At 44.1% G+C, this 20,000-nt stretch overlaps 1 protein-coding gene across 1 annotated transcript in view; it reads right to left on the reverse strand.

Moving 5' to 3' along the window:
• Positions 1-20,000, reverse strand: part of LOC134467636 (SH3 and multiple ankyrin repeat domains protein 1-like) — a 93,524-nt gene that overhangs the window by 47,397 nt on the left and 26,127 nt on the right. Inside the window, exons 3-8 of the mRNA XM_063221474.1 lie at positions 18,038-18,241; positions 12,079-12,150; positions 10,361-10,469; positions 9,093-9,244; positions 3,479-3,646; positions 2,645-2,686 (exon numbers count right to left, since the gene is read on the reverse strand). Of these exons, the coding sequence (XP_063077544.1) occupies positions 2,645-2,686; positions 3,479-3,646; positions 9,093-9,244; positions 10,361-10,469; positions 12,079-12,150; positions 18,038-18,241 (747 nt within the window). The remainder of the gene's footprint in view (positions 1-2,644; positions 2,687-3,478; positions 3,647-9,092; positions 9,245-10,360; positions 10,470-12,078; positions 12,151-18,037; positions 18,242-20,000) is intronic.

Genomic DNA, 20,000 nt, shown 5'->3' on the forward strand with positions numbered 1-20,000 from the left:
GTGGGAGCTAAGACTGAGACAAAGAGAAAATGAAATAGTAAGAGAAAGATTGAACATATAGAGAACAAGAAAGAGAAAAAAGAGGGGAGAGATGAGAGAGAGAGAGAGAGAGAGAGAGAGAGAGAGAGAGAGAGAGAGAGAGAGAGAGAGAGAGAGAGAGAGAGAGAGAGAGAGAGAGAGAGAGAGAGAGAGAGGGGTGGCATTACAAAGGAAACAGATTCTGCACAGCACTGAAGCAGCGGTGCAAAGAAGGAGCACTGAGACCTCGGCCAGATGACACCGCAACGCGGGTTTTTTTGAATCCGAGTTGCAATTAAGTTGCAACCATACAGCATGTTTCAGTAAAAGATCATGTCCTGATGACAACGACAGTCTTGCTTCAGAATACACATTTCTTTATGTGAAGTTGTTGAGAACAAAGTATTCGCTAATGGTCGTGATCGCCCATACTCTTATCATGCAAATGACCTGTCACGTAGGGACCTTACACCAGTCTCTGACAGTGCCAGAAAGTTTCTTTTTTTTTTAACAGACCCAGCAAATTTTGTTTTCGATCTACAGACATATGCCATGGCTTGTTTAAAAGCTGAAGATCTTAGCTTTTTATTACTAAAAACGATACATTTCTAGCCTCTCCCATTCCGAAGTTATGTCCATTTTAAGCGACGGATAGTTTAACAAAAAATAGCGTAATTTCCCCCCTTTGTAAAAAGCGAAAGACGGTTTTATTATGCTTTACTCTCCGCAAGCGCGTACATAGCAGGTTCAGAATATCAGAATGTGCAAGCTGCATAATTGAACATTACTAGATGCCACAGAGACAAGTTAGATAAAATAACAGACTGTGCTGAATCATGCTGCTTAGCAGCACCATGCTTCGTGACAAAGTTGCTCCTACAAGAATAAGCTGCAACATGCTGCAACTTCTGGAATATTTTGGAAGACATTAGAACAATCGCCAGGGAGTTTACAGTCTACATAACTGGTTGGCCCTCACGAAGTTGTAAGTCTGATGTCTTTACTCCTTTCAGTTAAGTATGATGTTTTGTATGCAGGAGGAGCATGTCAAGTTACTAAAGGAACTTCTTATCCCAACATGTGTACTAGCATTTGCTGCTAGCCGACTTATTTTCAAAACCAGCATCGCATAGTTGTTATTTTTCATTATGCTGAAGTGAGTGCTACGTGGGAAAATAGGCTACCAGCTTTGCGCATGTGGCACCTTGTGTAGCTTGTGGAGTGACTAGAGTAGCGAATCATTGCCATTTAGGCATCTGTTGATTGTGTACGCTTTATGCTGCTTTTTTTTATTTGAGAAGTTTAAACTAAGGTGTTGAATACCAATACCGGGCAGGTATTTCTCCCTCCTCTGGAGGCTGCTGCGCGCTCACCGCTTCTCTTTCTGCCCATTACGCCTGTTTCAACTAGTGACATATACATAATATGCATTGCTGATAACTGTTTGGGTGCGCAGTTAAAAGATAATATGAAGCTTTGCTTCGTGTTTGTCAGGTTTTTTTTTTTTTTTTTTTTAAGATTTTGAACACGAGTGACCCACACTGGGCAGTTTGAAACGTAAAATATTGACCGTGGTAGAAATGAAAGTCTCCACAGTCCACACAAACAGTTGTCTGATGATGCCATTGTGCATGGAATTATGTGCGCAAAGCTAGTGGTCATTGTGAAGATACCTCACTGTTTTTGGCCATGTGGCTGTGACGCAGATGTAAACAAATCCGTTTCGCCTGTAACAATGGCAACGCAAAGGCCTGCGTTACTCGATTTTCGCACTCTGGAACCCATTATTCAAAAAACTCGTTTTGTGCCACGTTTCTGGTGGGTTTCATATGGTTAACCCAGGGGAACGTTGTCACTGGCATAGAAAATCGTTCCCGTATAGCTGGCCCCTGAGGAGGACGCTGATCAATACAATCAGCGGATTTGCAGAGACCTGTCTGACTCTGAAGACTCATACACATACAGACTACAGTCACCCACCCACCGAAACACACACACACACACGCGCACGCACACACGCACACACGCACGCACGCACTCACGCACGCACGCACACACACGCACAGTCTACAATCGCATAAACAAGCACACACATGCATACATGTATGCACGAATGCACACACACACACTCACACAGCGAAAACTATTCACACACAAAGAAGCACACTCACTGACTCATTCACACCCAACCACACTGTACAGTAAGCAGCCAAGGCATGGAAGGGAGAAAGTAAAATTGTGTGTGTGTGTGTGTGTGTGTGTGTGTGTGTGTGTGCGTGCGCGCGTGTGTGTACGTGCGTTCGAGCATGTGTGTGTGTGCGTACGTGAAACCGTAAAGCTGCAAAACGGTGCACAGGTTACCTGTACAGACTTAAAATGTTACTTCATCAATTGAAAAAACAATCACACAAACAATAGATTGTACCGCAGTCTTAGCTCAGACACTACAGACAACATACCAGGCAGGACAAAACTGAAAGAGGGGGAAAAGAGCAAAGCAGAAGTGGAAGATCAAGTGGTAGAAAACGAATAAAAAGCAACAAAACAATGGACAGACAACAGCGAGAGAAATGGAGAGAGGGGAAAGGATGAGCGCAATGTGTTTGTGTGTGTGTGAAAGGAATACCTTGTGTAACTCTTGCATTCCAAAGCCCTCTGGGTCCCTCATCTATGGAGAGAGAGAGAGAGAGAGAGAGAGAGAGAGAGAGAGAGAGAGAGAGAGAGAGAGGAGAGAGAGAGAGAGAGAGAGAGAGGGGGGGAGAGAGAGAGAGAGAGAGAGAAAGAGAGAGAGAGAGAGAGAGAGAGAGAGAGGGAGAGAGAGGGAGAGAGAGAGAAAAGGGGAGAGAGAGGAAGAGGGAGAGAAAAGGGGAGAGAGAGGGAGAGGGAGAGAGAAGAAAATAAAGGGAAGAGAAATAAAAGAAAAGAAGAGCAGAACCGAGGAAAGGTGGAGACAGAAGAAAGAGGGGAAGCCAAAAGAAACAGAAACAGAAAACAGAGAGAGAGAGAGAGAGAGAGAGAAAGAGAGAGGGGAGACCAGGGTCGGAAGCAATGTCTGTGGCTCTGGCCAGATGGAAGGATGATGGGTCAACAGAGGAAAAAAAGAAAATATTGAGACTGATAGGGGGGTGAACAAAAAGAAAAGATAAGAGACAAAGAGCAGGACAATTAATTAATGGTCAGATGTAGAGCACCTCACACGTTTAAGTCGGCACAACGTGAAAGACTGCAGTAGAGAAAGAGAGGAACCACAACGAAAAGAGAGAGAAAAAAAGGAGAGCTGGGACACCTGGAGACACTGGGATGCCCTGATGCACACAATCACAGAGGCAGCTGGTACACCACTAGACTTACAGCAACAACAACAACGCAATACACTAACAAATAAACAAACATGCATTCAAACAGAGGACCCCCCCCTCCAAACACAGACATACACAGACACACACTCACACGCACACACCTGGTGTGACTCATCCCAGCCGTTCTCATCTCTGACGCCTAGTCGGGCTCGGTAGTAGAGCAGCGTCTCGCAACAGGAGGTGTCGCCCCCTGACAGCACAGAGTGGTAAAGCGGCGTCAGCCCACAGCGGTCCTTGTAGTCCGGAGAGCCTCCCATCGCCAGCAGGATCTGAGGACGGCAAGTGTTGGGTCAGGACGAGAGAGAACTTTCCAGAATAATAATAATGATTATAATATTAAAGGGGCACAATGTAGGATGACGTCATTTGCGCGGACAGTCGTGAAAAAATGCTGTTTAAATGAACTCGCTGGGAGAATGTTTTTCATCACTGAATGCCAGCAGTTGATACAAATCTGAATACGGTATGTAAAGTGATTTTTCGTACGTAGTGACTTTTCGTAGTGTTTCCCACGACTTACGAGCAGACCGCTCTCACAAAAGTTACATTTGGGGTTTTCTGACAGCGGACTGTGGAAGTGGTCGTGAGAGTCATTGTTCACTTACTAGTGACTCAAATAAGCATCGGCTGACTCGGGACAGTCATTAATTAAACTTTTAATCCTACATAGAGCCCCTTTAATAGGTCTACACTTTATTTGTTTACAAGGTGTCTTTCAAAACTTTCTGGTGACTTCATTTCATTTCATTTCATTTAAAGGGACACTGTGCAGGAAAATGGTCAAAAAAAGGTACTGCAACTATGCTGCTCATTGAAAATGTGTTGTCTAAGGCCAAATGGTATATTTTCATGAAAGTTTTCCTAAGTAATAAATGAATATTTTATAGTATGGCCCAAGTACAGTCATTTTTGCAGCTAAAAATGGCTATTTCTGGAAATTCAAAATGGCGGACCATGGAGAAGATCCCCCTTTTCATGTATGAAAAGTGAAATTTTTCCAGTCATAATGAATACTTAGAATTTGATGGTGGTGGTAAGTATTCATGAAAAAGGTAATGTTAGTGAATGGGCAGCATGAATTCTGGAAATAAACAACTAAAAATCTCACACAGTGTCCCTTTAAATATGTGTAAATAGCGACATGAGGAAACAAGGCAAAGAAAAAGACAAAGAAAAACCATGCGGAGAACGGAAATGTGACAGCCCCAACAATCATCGCAGCAGAGGGAGAGCTGGGGGAAGGAGAGATCGTCATCACTCCTCAGGGTGAGCAGAAGACCTGTCGCTGACTGACAAAACAACAAAACAAACAGACAAAAAAATACAAAAACTGTAGTGACAGAATCCGCACTGACTAACTGAATTTCATACCACATCATGTATTCCAGGTCTGTGTGTGGCGCTGGCTGAGAGATGGACAAGGAAACAATGGCAATGGACTGTACATATAGCAACACGACAATAGTACAGTAGTACTTCAGCAGTATCGTTTTCTTTATTTCATACTGTGTATGTCCTGCTACTTCAAAAATGCTGCTCTTCTTGGTCATGGCTCACTTGAAAAAAGAGACGACTGTCTCAGTGTGACTAATTAAATGAATTAAAATGAAATTACTAAATTCTCCCTTTTATAATATCCAGATGTGGAAGACGATGCAGGAGAACGTGCTGGGGCTCTGGGGGTTACGAAGCAGGGAGGAGAGACCATACGCCGGACAGATGGTCCCGTTCCGTTTCGCCTCCCTGCTTCGCCCCCAGGAAGAAGTTGTCCTCCATCCCCACCAGGAGGAATGCCTGCTGCACTCCCATCAACAGGTACTACACCATTCCCAGAAGCTGGCGGCACCAGTGGGCAGACATCAGCAACAGCGGCATGTAGGCGCATACAAGAACTACAGTAATTAACTGGCTTTCGACAGGAATTTGGATAAACTGGATATGAGTTATGGATATGGACTTGGCTGACACGATGAACTGGTTTTGGACTTGGATTAACTGGGTGATGGATTTGCATATGGACATGGATATGAATGTGGATATGGACATGGCTGACACACGATGAGTTGGTTTTAGATGAAGACTTTTGGATTTTCAATATTCGCATTTCATTTTTTTTAAACTAATAAAACCATGTACAATTGAAACAAATGTTGACATTGTACCAGAGTTAGCCTCAGGCTAATTTGCATCTGTAGTACTTGACAGGACAAAACACATTAAAATAAAATAAAATAAAATAATAATAATAAAATGAAACAATAAAAAACATATGAACATACACATAAAAACAATTTAAAAAACACACATATGGCAAGTCACCTGCACCCACCCACCCAACCACAAAAAATAAAAACATTCAGAATAAAAGCACCATAAATTAGTGGTTACAGTTTTGACTGTTTTTTAGTGATTTTTTTGCCGTGCATTAAAGCTCCTGAAGGGGAGACAGCTCTTTAGGTCACCTGATAGTGCATTCCATTGTGTTGTGGCTTTAAAAGTGGCTGTGCAGTATCAGCCGATACCACTCTATTTTATCTATAGGATTGTACAGAAAGATGTTAATTCCTGCTTGGCATTGCTGCCTGTCGCACCTCTTCCGGTGCCCATGGGTCAGCTACAGGGTCGTCAGTCAGGAACCACCGCTCATCAACGTTTCGCTCCTTTAATCCTGAAACGTCTCGCGTGTGGCGGAGCAGTGACAGGGACGTCTCCCTGTCACCCCCTGCAGCTGAGAGGTGTAGTTCCCTGCAACTGTTGTCTGGGGGTTAGGTGTTATTCCCCATTCCTCCGCAGCCAGAGCCAAAAGCTCCCTTTCTCTGCCTCCTCCGCCAGTTCCTTTGTTGCCTTCCTTAGCCTTCCTCCGGTGACTCCCACGTCCTTCAGGAGGCGTATGGTTGACAACCCCATGAAGCCTCGGCATCCGACCTCCACAGGGTAGATGGTAGTCTTCCAGCCCGCCTCCCGGCACTCAGCAGCCAGCTCGGAGTACTTGGCCTTCTTTCGCTCAAAGGCAGCCTCAATCCCTTCCTCCATTGGCACAGTGAGCTCTATGAGGGATACCGCTCTAACATTTACAGACCACGCCACTATGTCAATACTATACAGTATATAAACCCTGTATATATGAAGAACTGCATACTACTTTGATGTAAAATCATTGCTATTATGGCTTTGTCAGGCTGCTACCTACAGTATGTGAAACAGGACAAAGACTAATACAAAGGGAATCCAGTAGAACTTTTTATACTTTTTAAATACTACCTCTGATATAAAATAACTACAGTAAGTTCAAGTGTCATACAAGCATCAGTAAATGGTATCGGTGCCTATTTGGTCGTACTCGCCGATACGATACCACCATTTTAGTATCCGATCAGGGCCCTGCCCGATGCTGGTATCGGTATAACACTAATTGTGACCTCTTCAGATCAATCCCCAATCGAACACTGTGCGGTCCGATTCTCGATTCTGATTGGCTGACAGCTGTGGTCAATCGAGCATAAACCTACACCTTTCACATGAAGATTCTATGCGCATCCAAGTTAGAGCCAGCGCATCTACGTCAGTAATGAGAATATGTTGCAGTTGGGGTAGGGAGTCTGCAAGAAGAGCACATCTTTGCACCATCTGTGGTTGGTGTGATTGCAAAGAAATTCCTGCGGTGTTTATCACCCTTGGTGAGTCTTTGTAACAAAGTGTGTTTTCTGGCAGCACGACGCAGGCACACACGCCGCGTTGCCGAGGTAACCACAATCAGTTCCTCAACTTGTCAACTCATCGCGGATGAAATTAATTGTCATTAAAGCGTTTTTAAAGAAATTTGGTCAGCGATTAAGTGTAACAGTGTTAGATAAGCAATAAGCCACTTGAGTCCGTGGGTTACACTCTATTGATAACGGGCAAGGGGACGTTTACGGCACTCCCCTTCGCGTCGTACCCCACTCCCCTTGGCCGTTATCAATCCAGCGTAACCCACGGCCTCTCGTGGCTTATTGCTTAATTAACTGCTAGACTAGTGGTGCCCAACACATTTTGACATCCAAAGTTTCTGAGGACTGAGGAGGACTGAGGCGATTTTTTGCGACCAAAAAAAATAGCATACCCTTTATGTGATGGCAGCATACTACAGATATCTATTAAAGTCTAACATTATATACAGGTGAAACTAGGTCAACATCTCTCAACCATCCGCACCCTCAGCACCTTCTTGCCGCAGGGATGTGTGTTGAGCCCACTTCTTTACTAACTCTACACGTTTGACTGTAGCCCCATCCACCCAGAGAACATCATTGTCAAATTTGCAGTTGACACAACAGTGGTGGGGCTGATAACCGAGGGAAAGGAGGAAGCCTACAGGGATGAGGTCCTGAAACTTGGAGAGTGGTGTGCAACGAACAACCTGGCCCTGAACATCTCCAAGACGAAGGAGCTCATCCTGGACTTCCGGCACAACAAAGATGCTCCTGCCCCCCTGCACATCAATGGTGAACGTGTGGAGCAAGTGAGCTCATTTAAATTCCTAGGTGTACACATCTCGGATGATCTCTCCTGGTCGACTAACACCTCGGCTCTGGTTAAAAAGGCCCAGCAGCGATTGCACTTCCTGAGAGTCCTAAAGAAAGAACAGTTAGACTCAAGCTTGCTGGTGACCTTTTACCGTTCCACCATAGAGAGCCTGCTGACCTATGCAGTGTCAGTGTGGCACTCAAGCTGCACTGAGGCTGACAGGAAGAGACTGCAGAGGGTGACCAAAACAGCGCAAAAAATCATAGGCTGCCCCCTGCCTCCCCATACCCACCATTTACAACTCCCGCTGCCTAAGCAGAGCCAGGAGTATCATTAAAGATCCCTCACATCCTGGCGTTGATCTTTTCACACTGTTGCCCTCTGGCAGGCGCTACAAGGCATTACCAGCCAGAACCAATAGGATGAAGAACAGCTTCTTCCCCAAAGCTGTTGTGACAATGAACTCTCACTTACTGGACAATGTTCATCTGTAAAGGACTGTGCACCTTGTAGGGAAGCTCAAATCTCAGTATACTTTGTATAATGACAATAAAAGCTTTCTATTCTCTATTCTCTTCTGGTCTTTATTAACTAGTTACTATGTAATGATTGGTAATTGTCAGTCAATTGTTAATTGTCAGACAATTCAGGCGACCCAATTTGAATTCCAGGCGACCCCACATGGAGTCCTGACCCCAGTGTTGAAAAACATGGATGACCCAATGGGGGGCAGTGTTGTATCAGCAAAAGAAACACAAGCACTATCAGATAAGGCAAATGTTTCAAGTTATACATTTGCAAATCACTTACAATACAGGTCTTTTTTTGTTCGTGTCAAAAAATGCACTTGAATAACAGGCATCCTTTCATTTATTTTGAGGGTAGCAGACATAGAGCCCACTATAAATTCTTGCCTTACATTATTTAAGTACCAGGTTATAGGAAACGGCTTCAAACGTGGATTAGCCATGCTGTGGAGATGGTGTTTTTACAACCAAAGCCAGGGACCAATACAGGGGACATAAATGAATGGAGCCAGAGCCGCTGACAGCTTTTGCCAGGTCCAAGACAAAGTCATTTGAAAGGGCCCCTGATCCAATAAATATAACGTAATGAGGAGCCAATTTTGGGCCCCCTCTTTCCCTGGGCTCGGGTCAAATGACCTCTATGTCCCCCCCTGTCGGCTTCCCTGAATGGAGCATACAGTACCTGAAGTGCTGGGTGGTTCTGTGCCCGAACCGCCTTGTGCAGAGGTGTGAGTCCATCCCTAGTCCTGAAATCCAGATGGGCTCCATTCATCACCAAGCACCGCACCACCTCTATAGACTGGGGCATCTGCACTGCCATGGACAGGGGCGTCTCTGAGGCAGAGAGAGACAGCAGAACAAGAGCGAGAGAGGGGGGGGGGTGTTGATGTCACTGTGTCTATGAAGTATCTCAAATTGTTTTCAGTCTCAGAAACAAAGCCCAGTCAAGTGTAATCCAATAGTTGATATTCAAGTAATTTCTTTGGACTCACAATACTACATGCATAAGCTCATCTAGATTTGTAATTGCAGTACATTAAAAGTATAAATACAGTGCAGGCTTCTTAGTCATAGTCTTTCCTTGTTTGAATGTTCTCCCTGTTCATTTTGTTAAAAGCTCTCCTTCATTATGGTCACAGGTGCACAGTGCTGTGCTAAAAAACAAATCCCAGAAGAAGAATCAATTACTGCTGAGGGTTTGTATTCCAAATTCTTCTTATTGCAGCATCTATTATTTACAGATAATATGTACTGATGAGCATGTATCTAACATGAATACACAAAATGAATGGAATGTGCACTTGAGAATGTGTTTTATAATGTGGGCATTTTGTTAATTTTCGGCAGTTCATAAAATGCCAGTGAGTAATTACTGCTCATATTCTTTCTCATTTTCTCCCAATAAATGTAACGCAGCCCAAAACACATCTGTTTTGCCCATACAGTAGGGACCCCATTTGTGGATAAATGATGAGCGACTTTTTTTTGGAAAGAGGATAAAATTATTTTTTCACCATGCCTGTGGAGGGGTCTCTAAACAATGTTCACATTTATTTTTACTGTCTGGAGTGTAGTGGTGGTTAGAAGGGGCAATTACACATGAATTGAAGCTACAGAGGAGACGAGGCAAGCCAAGCAATGAATTAGAGAAAAGATTTATCACACAAGGGTGAACAACTAATTTTGAGGAGAAAAAAAACAAGTGAAACATAAGCTGTAGCATCCAAATGGTTTGTGGTAGTAGTGAGCTGTAAATATCTTAAGTGAAGCTGCGCCAAACTTCCAACAACCCACAAGGTCTACTTCAACAGCCCATTTATTCTTTTGTGTTCCTTAACGATTCAGCTTCCAATAAAGCTGGAGGCCATCTGCAATGGGGTGGAGAGAGACAGCCCTTTTTGTTGTATTCTAAGATGGCATACTCAGCTCTGGCAAGGCATCTGAACACACCTCCACTCTCCTGGTGATGGTAGTTTGGGTCGAGGCCTTTATCCAGCGCTTTGGTGATCCTGTCGAGAGATCCGCTTTGGATGTACTCCAAGAACTTCTTCAGGTTGGCCTGAGACAAGAGAAGAGAGACGGAGTAGAGGAGTCGTAGCATCAGATGATAGTATTTCCCTTTTGAACGTCTTCCTTCTCATTTGCTCAGGACTATTTGCTCAGAACTACAACATTTTCTAAGGTAAACTTGCTATATTTAACTTCCATTTGTGCAAAGCTGATGTGAGACCTTTCACTGAAATTTCAATACACGATTTCCCTCAGCTGCTAGGGCATGTAGGAGAAAATGACTTAACTTTTTCTTAATCTGATTCACTTTCTTCCTAGTTAAGTCAAGTCAAGTGTAACCTGGTTCTCACGCGATGGTTGTTACCAACCATCTGGAACATTGTCAATCGCTTAGCTCTGGAAAGGCGTGGGTGTGTTCTAAACATCTCGAACCTGATTTGATGGGTTTTTTTTTAATCACAAACTATTTCAACCACTGACTTGTATATACCCCGCCCCACGATCCCGCCCTGCGATTCTGATTGGACAGGCTGTGAAATATCTGATTCCGTTCGGGCTCGTCTAAGATTTACAGACCCTTGTGCAAGCTCACAAAGTTGAGCGGAAATGCACGAAGGGTCTGCATGAGAGCCAGGCTAAGTCAGGTGTACTTTATTGTCAAATATCTCTGTAACAAGGTTAACACAGAAGTTTGAAATTGCATTTGACCAGTCTCCAATGTGCAGTTAAACTAGATAAGACATTGACTGTAATCACACAAACACCCACGCACGCACGCACGCACGCACGCACGCACACACACACACACACACACACACACACACACACACACACACACACACACACACATACACACACACACACACACACACGCACGCACACACACACACACACACACTCCATGTTGATCCCCATTTTATTTATTCCCTCATGCGGAAAATCTCTCATATTATCTTCCCACCAGCTCTCCATTCTCACAGACACCCATCACCCCTCTAAAGGAAGCTCAAGACGTCTGGCCTGAAATAATATACCTGGCAGAGACTCGAAAGCAGCTGAGCCGGCAAGCCATCAAATCCCTTAAAATGCAAGAGTACTGTAGCCTGGCAATTGGCCAGTGGGAATGAATGATGGGAGAAGTACTGTGTTTTATTCACAGTACAGTAAGAGTGAAAGCCTCAACATCTTCACAGATCTCCATCATCTCATGTCCATTACTCCTTTACAGCTTAAGCAGCGCTACAATGCGACCATTACTGTATCATCTGGCTTCACCTGAACAGCACATACCCCAATACTGAGCCAACTACTGTATCACAAATTGTCCAATAAAATGACAACACTTCATTACATTATACATTATTGATGCTTTTATCCATAGCAACTCACAGTTAGTTAAGTACAGGTAATTGCTTACAGCCCCTGGAGCAATTTGGATTTTGGTATCTCGCTCAAGGGCACTACAGCTAGATTAGAACACTGGGAAGCACCCACATTCTTCCTTCCTATACATATGGGACTTGAATCTGCAACCTTCTCATCACAAAACCAACTTTTATAACAGACAGGCTACAATTGCCGTCCACAAAGTGATTTAAACAGCCCATTTTGCTCACAAGATTGTGTGTACTGAAAATTGTGTAAATTCTCAGCCATACCTTGGTGTGCAGTTTGGTCAGTTGTTTCTCGTCCAGGTTGGTCTGCTTGTAAACTCTGGTCTTGTACCTAAACTGTGAACATAGAAACAGGTTTTAAGAGAACTTAAGGACAATAGCAAATGTAAAATAGTAGGACGTACGTACATTTTGGACAGTGAAATCGTGAACTAATATGAACATTTAGCAAAGTGCTTAACATACTGTGCATAGTTTGATCTTGACACAGCTCATTAAGTGATTGGGAAAGGGTTTGAGCGTTGCCTAATCCAAAGCTTTTGCTTCAGTCAGGGTGAATGGTCGGCTCACACAAATTGTACAGCGCCATGTGTTATGTACAGAGAACTTGGCATCTTTGTGAAGAGGCATGACAGTATCATTATCGTGTTATGCTATTTAAAATCATATTTAGGCGCTACCGTGGCGCTAACGGTAGGGCACTCGTCTACTATGCGGCTGACCTGGGTTCAATTCCGTGCCTGGGTCCTTTGCCGGCCCTTACTCTTCTCTCTTTCCCAACTCAGTTCCTGTCTCTCCTCCACTGTACTGTCTGATAATAACCAATAAAGACTTGAAATGACCAAAAAACAACTGAAAAAAATCATAAATAAACTCTGCAGTTGGCATTCTCTGATTCACAATGCAGCTGATTCACAACCCTCAGCTTCAGGAAGAGAAGCTTCTGAAATATTTGTAGACAGGCTTGACAAGCTATGATTATGCCTCAACAAATACATCCGAACTACAATGACGTATTTTCATCTAAAGAGATTGCTCGACAATGGCACAACATCAGCTTGGGTCAAGCCAGTCGCTCACCAACTTGGAGGCTCTAACATTTGACGACTGACAGTCTCTCTAAACAGTCGTCTCTAAACATTTACAGTCCAGTAAATAAAAAAAGGCAACTGTGATTTGAAATGTCATTGTCTAAAGCAAGGAAAGTCTATTTGTGTAGCACATTTCGCACAGCAGAAGTTCAATGTGCTTCAGTGTCCAGTCTGAGTTGGTCATTTTGATTTTGATTTGATTTGATTTGATTGATTTATTTCAGAAGTACACAAGAAAATAAGCAACCAGTTAAATAACTACAAGTACCATGTTTTGTGTGTAACTAAAAAGGAGTGGGATGAAGCCATTGCTTATTTACTCCCACCCCCATAAAATCTAAAATATACTCAAAATGTGCACTACGCACTTCCATACTTTAAGACTATGCCATATAAGTTACTAATGTCCATATATAGTTGCGAATAGAATAAACTAATCAAAAGAAACACAGCAAAACAAAACAAAAACTAAAATAAAACAAAAAACAAATAAACAGATCATCACAACATATTTTCATTTTCATAGCTATGAAAAATTGCTCTTTTAAACGTTGACTTAAATTGATGCATACTACAGCATGTTTTTAATTTCACACAGAGTCTCGATCTCTTTAAAGCATACTGTACACCATTGTATACAGCACACCTGTGGTGCCACTACAAACAGGGCAGCATGAGGAAACTCATGGTGGCATACAATGACAGCATGAGGCTGCTGCTCAGAATTCCTAGGAGGTCAAGTGCAAGCCAACCTTTTTTGTCCATGCTGGGGTACCCCCATAAGCAGCATTTCTGTCATATGTTATGTATAAATTCATGTGCAGGGCATCTGAGTCACAAAATACTCTAGCTGCTGTCCTGGCCAGCCCTAAATGTAGCTCTGTGAGACTTTTCTCAAACATGTGGAATCACTGGCGAGCATGCTTGCATGTGGGACAATGACTTGAGAATTATGATATATCTGTGTTTTTTATTTTTGTTCCCCCTTCTTTTTCTTTGTATGTTGTTCTGGGTTTTTGTTAGTTTTTTTTAGTTTTTTTAAGATATGTACTGTGTTGTGATCCTTTAATGTGATATGGATCCCCCTGGGTCTGAAATAAAGAATGAATTGAATTGAATTGTAAATGGACATCGTTCAATGTAAAAAAATATATGTATATACTGCATATTGTGATAAAGTTTTTTGCCATATAGCTCAACTCAACACACATGAATGCACATGAACACACACCTTTTTCACAGGCCAATTCCACGCTCAAACTAGGGCCATTTGCGTAGAAAAAAATGTATATAGGTCTCCCTCCTTTGATAGAGCATGCATTTGACCCAAATTCCTGATCTGGATATTCTTGCAGTAGTACAGGTCATTTCAGCACTGACGCATTTTTTTTATGTGAGTATTCACACAACGCTGTAAAGGAACATTGACACACTTTTTCAAATCCTAAAAACACAGCATTTCCATCTCGATAAAACACTATAACGAGGGCAACTTAGCCGCTACACTGACCTTTACCTGTTTTAAAGGTATATATGTGGTGAATTCAGGTAAATTGGGCCACTTCGGGCCATTCACTTACAAGCAAAAAAAGTGGCCCAATTTACCTGAATTCACCATATATTTTACTTTAGGATATGTATCTCTGAGGACGGTCGGTAGACCGAAAGCTTGGAAAATTAAAAGAACACAAAGTGGATTTAAATGTGCTGAAATGTTCCTTTCATTTATTCTCGTTTTTGTTTATGTTTGGCACTTTTTAATCGAGAGTGCTGTGTAATTCGGGTTTTTTATCCTTATTATTTCATTTTAGGATATGTATCTCTTACAAACAGGAACCAAACTGTAAAACAAGACCAGTACATACTTTCCAAGTTGCCACGATATGCCATGCTTTTTGAACAGCTGCGGTATGTAGGGTGAGTGCTGCTACACACACCATTTTTTCCCCTCCTCTTTTTCTGACCTGTCTGTTGAAAAATGACCTTAGTAGACAGTTGTAACAAAAAATATTCAAAATGTACCCTGTAGCTTGTATATTTGGAAGGTCTGCCCCTTTTTTCAAAAATAGCTTCGAGTTTGTCTCAGGTATTAATTTTAACTCGATCCATAGGAAAGCCTGTTCCTGAGAAGCCATTGACCCAAAGACCACACATAGCTCTAAGACGCCACAAGAGGGCATGAGAGTGGTTTGGAAAAATGGGTAGATTAAAGTCAAACTCTCACTCTCACTCTCACTCTCACTCTCTCTCTCTCTCTCTCTCTCTCTCTCTCTCACGGTGAGAGTCTCACCTCTCTCTCTCGCCTCTAGTCCTCTCTCACTCTTACTCTTGTCTGACTCTCTGCATCTCCCCAAACCAATCGCTCTCTTTTTCAATCTTTCATTTTCAACACCCCATCTCTCTCTCTTCCGCTCTTCTCTCTTATCCTCCTCTCTGACTCCCTCCATCTTCCCAAACCCCTCGTTCTCTTTCCTCTCTTTCATTATCAACACCCCATCTCTCTCTCTCTCTCTCTCTTCTACTCTTTCTCTTTCCTCTCCTCTGACTCCCTCCATCTCTCCAAAGCCATCATTCTCTTTTCTCTCTTTCTCTCATCAACACCCATCTCTTTCTCTCTCCCACTCCTCTCTATATCCTCTCTTCCCTCCCATGTCTGTCACTTCACCTCTATCTATCCCTTTTCCTCCTCCTCCCCCCTTTTTTTTACTGTTTGCTGCTTTTCGCTGGTGAGTGTCCAGAGGGAGAGCAGGAGAATGAGGACAGAGCCTACATCTACCTGCTGCTGAAACTCATGACCACCACACGCACACGCACGCACACACACATACACGCACAAACGAACGTGCGCACGCATGCACACACACAAGCACGCACGCACACAAACACACTCACACTTTCTCTCTCTCTCTCTCTTTTACACACACACACACACACACACACACACACACACACACACACACACACACACACACACACACACACACACATGTGCACACATACACACATGGGCGCACGCACACACGCACACACACACGCAGGCACGCACACACACACACGGACACAGGCATGCACGCACACAAGCAGGCACGCGCACACACACGCACGCACTCACTCACGCACACACACAACTCTTTGGCATAAACAGTGGGGTGGGTGTATTTTTAATCAATTCACGGGGTGTAGTCTAATAAAACTCTCATTAGGGTCTATTGTGCCACGACAGGGCACATGATCTGATTATACAGTATAATGTCACACCGTGGCGTGGGCACATACTTAGTCATGCTCCAGTTTAAAGATACTTCACCGGACGGATATTGGAAATGACAGGACATTTGGTATGCATTGTGGTACTGTGCAGAGGATTCAGAGCCACAGACACACAGGTCGCTTGCCATTGCCAGTAAACCCAGAACCAAATGTGTGACGGATATTGCTTTCAGTACGCCGCAGTGTATGACAGTGAATGTGAATTTTCTGACAGCCTTGTCTACCACCAATTTAAACTAGCCGAGGAAAGCTGTTAGATAGCTTCTGGGTCTTCCATTTTGTGGAGTGATGGTTAAAAGTTCCTTGTTAATTTTTCATGAAGACGTTGGGGTATAATGGCTTTTAAACATCTGGACCTATTACATCTTCTTCACACTTTCAAGACTGTTCCAAAACCTTGTCCCTCCCTATCTGTCTGATCTTCATCACCACATCACCACTTCGTCCCCTCTCCCTCTCCTCTTCCTCCTCCATCCTCCTCATTGTCCCCTCTGGGAGGGGTAGATCTTTCAGTTGCTCTTCACCCCTCTGTAACCTACTCCCTCCTGATCAAGGATGGATTAGTGCATGGGCCTACAGGGCCCGGGCCCAGGGGGCCAAGATCCAAGGGGGCCTTGAAACCCAAGCATCTATATTTCCATTTTCATATTGCATTAAAACCACACTATTACAGTTTTTCTCAATTGGTTTTGTACATTTCTCACAACAGAATAATGATTCTCAAAAGTCTTTGTTCAATTGTGACTTCCTGGTGTTACCTGTGCACATGGTCAAATCAGTTTCTCATTGTTTTCGGCATATAGCAAATGCTCTCGTCCACCATGCCATGGCTGTGTGCAATTCTCAGTGATTTCGTACATTATCAATTGCTTTTGTCATATCACTCAAAAAGCTTTGTCACTGAATGCATGAAACTATCTCAATCTTATCTGATCAATGTAATATAAAACTGAATTTACGACATTTCCCATCCAATCTAAACAACATTTCGCTTCAGAAAAGATCCTCAAGAGTGTACTATTCAATTGACAACATGAGAAATTGATTTGACTAGCTTGTCCATACACTATGACACAATGACTAACCATTCTGCTGGCGCTGATACGTTCATTGACACAAAAACTTGTTTTTTGAAAGACAAATAAGGGTTTTGAGCAAGAGACTCGGTTTTGCAGGTTATCCACCGTGTTTTGCCATTTGTTAAAGCTGTTTTGAGAATGAATATTATGTTTTGCAAATTGCGAGAGAGAGATTCGAGAAATGTACAAAACCAATTGAGAAATACTGTAACAACTGTATTTAAAAAAAAAATAAAAAATTTGGGAAAACCCTAATCCCCAACAAAATATGGTCTCAAACAGCTGGGGAAAACCCTGAATGCTTTTGTACACTAGCAGCACCATGGAGGGGGGGAGGAGGGGTTCTTATTCTCTGGCCCAGGGGCCCATGTAGTCATAATCCATCCCTGCTCCTCATATTCATAACATTCACTCTCGAAACCAGACTCAAAACCCATCTGTTCCAATTAGCATTCCCTCTTTGATGATGCCACTGCTACATTCCTTTTCTGTGTTTTATTGTGCCTTCCTTTTATTGCTGTTAATACAGTGTCCTTGGGTGTTCAGAGCGGCACTTTCAAATAACAATGTACTGTACTGATGTATGTCATCATTACGTCTGCAGACACTGTTCCCAGCACCTGCATGCTTTTTTCAAGGGTTACTGTGGCTTTCACAACCAACACTATTGGGGGCACTTGAGCTGACTGAGTGAGTGTGAATGCGCGTACACGTGCGCGTGTGAGTGCGAATGCGTGAGCGAGAACGAATCGAGGGCATGTGACTCGGCTCAGGTGACATTACCTCCAGGTAGGGCATTCCTTTCTCAAAGGATTGTGGGTAGTCCCGCAGCTGCCGCTCCTCGTCCAGGAAGTTGGCGTCGCGGCCGTCGGCGGCCGGCTGGAAGAGGCCGTAGTTGTACACGTCCCACAGCGACTCGCCCAGCGAGCACATGATCTGCAGCTTGACGCCCCACACCGTCGCGTCCGGGTCGAAACGCAAACACTTCTACAGGAGGGATGGGGAGGAATGAAGTGGAGGGGGTGGGGAGAGAGAGAGAGAGAGAGAGAGAGAGAGAGAGAGAGAGAGAGAGAGAGAGAGAGAGAGAGAGAGAGAGAGAGAAGGGGAAAGAAATAAAGGGCAAGAGAGAGAGAGATAGAGACAGAGAGAGATAGAGACAGAGAGAGAGAGAGAGAAACTGACAGAAGGACAGACAGAAAGAGAAGGGGAGAGGGAGAGTGAAAGAGAGAGAGATTGAGAGAGAGAGAGAGAGAGAGAGAGAGAGAGAGAGATGGAGAGAGAGATTGAGAGGGGTCAGTGAGATAGGGAGAGAGAAGAGAGGGGGAAGAAACAAGGAGGAGAGGATGGGGTAAGAGGGGGAGGGGTAGAGCAGGAGAAAGATGGAGAAGGGGAAAGATATAGAGTGAAATAGGGAGAGAGGGAGTGAGAAAGACAAGGAGAAGGGGAGAGGGAGAGAGACAGGGTAGAAGGACGGATGGAGACAGAAACAGAAGACAGAAACAAGCAGAGAGTAGAGAGGGGTAGAGAAGGATGGAGAGGGAGAAGGATAGAGAGCGGAAAAGGGGATAGGGAGATGTAGAGGGGGTAGAGAGAGAGGGATTGGGGCAGTATAGAACAGGGGAAGGGGAGAAGAGAGGAAAGGAGAGAAGAGGAAAGGAGAGAACAAGGGAGAGGAGAAGAGAGGAAAGGATAAACTAGGGAGGGGGGAAGAGAGGAAAGGAGAGAGCAAGGGGAGAGAGGAAAGGAGAGCAGAGGAAAGGAAGAAGGAGAACAGAGGAGAAGAAGAGAGGAAATGAGAGAACAGGGGAGGAGAAGAAGAAAAGAGAGAACAGGGGAGGAGAGAACAGGGGAGGAGGAGAAGAGAGGAAAGGAGAGAACAAGGGAGGAGAAGAGAGGAAAAGAGAGAACAGGGGAAGAGAAGAGAAGAAAAGAGAGAACAGGGGAGGAGAGGAGAGGAAAGGAGTGAAGGGGGGTGAGAGAACAGTGGAGGTGGAGAAGAGAGAGAAAAGAGAAAGCGGGGGAGAGAGAAATGGAGAGAACAGTGGAGTTGGGGAAGAAAGGAAAGGAGAAGGGCAAAGTGGAGAGAATGGACAGGATAATACATTAGGCAAGCCCCACACTGATGACCATGTGAGAGTAGAGTACCGCATGCATGCATGTGAGAGAGAGAGAGAGCGAGCGATGTGAGCATGTGTGTGTTTGTGTGTCAACTCCTTGGAGACAACAGCACAGCTGCAATGCGTATCCCCGCCTAAAGAGGACAGTAAGTGTGCCGAGAGAAAGACACATACGAGCAACCAAGCAAGCAAGCAAGCAAGCAGGCAAGCACACACACACACACATCCCTTTGCCTCCTTAACATAAGGACACACACACAAGCGAGCAAGCAACAACGTACGCATGCACGCACGCACGCGAGCACGCGCGCGAGCACGCGCACACAATCTCATCCCTTACCCCCTTACACACACACACACACACACACACACACACACACACACACACACACACACACACACACACACACACACACACACACACACACACACACACACACACACACACACACACAATATCAATAAGAGCCCCAGTACCAAACATTGGCTTACTTAATTTGACACACACACACACACACACACACACACACACACACACACACACACACACACACACACACACACACACACACACACACACACACACACACACACACACACACACACACACACGGTTTACACCAGCTCAT

Source organism: Engraulis encrasicolus, chromosome 17 (assembly GCF_034702125.1).
Source record: "Engraulis encrasicolus isolate BLACKSEA-1 chromosome 17, IST_EnEncr_1.0, whole genome shotgun sequence".
NCBI classification, from domain to species: domain Eukaryota; kingdom Metazoa; phylum Chordata; class Actinopteri; order Clupeiformes; family Engraulidae; genus Engraulis; species Engraulis encrasicolus.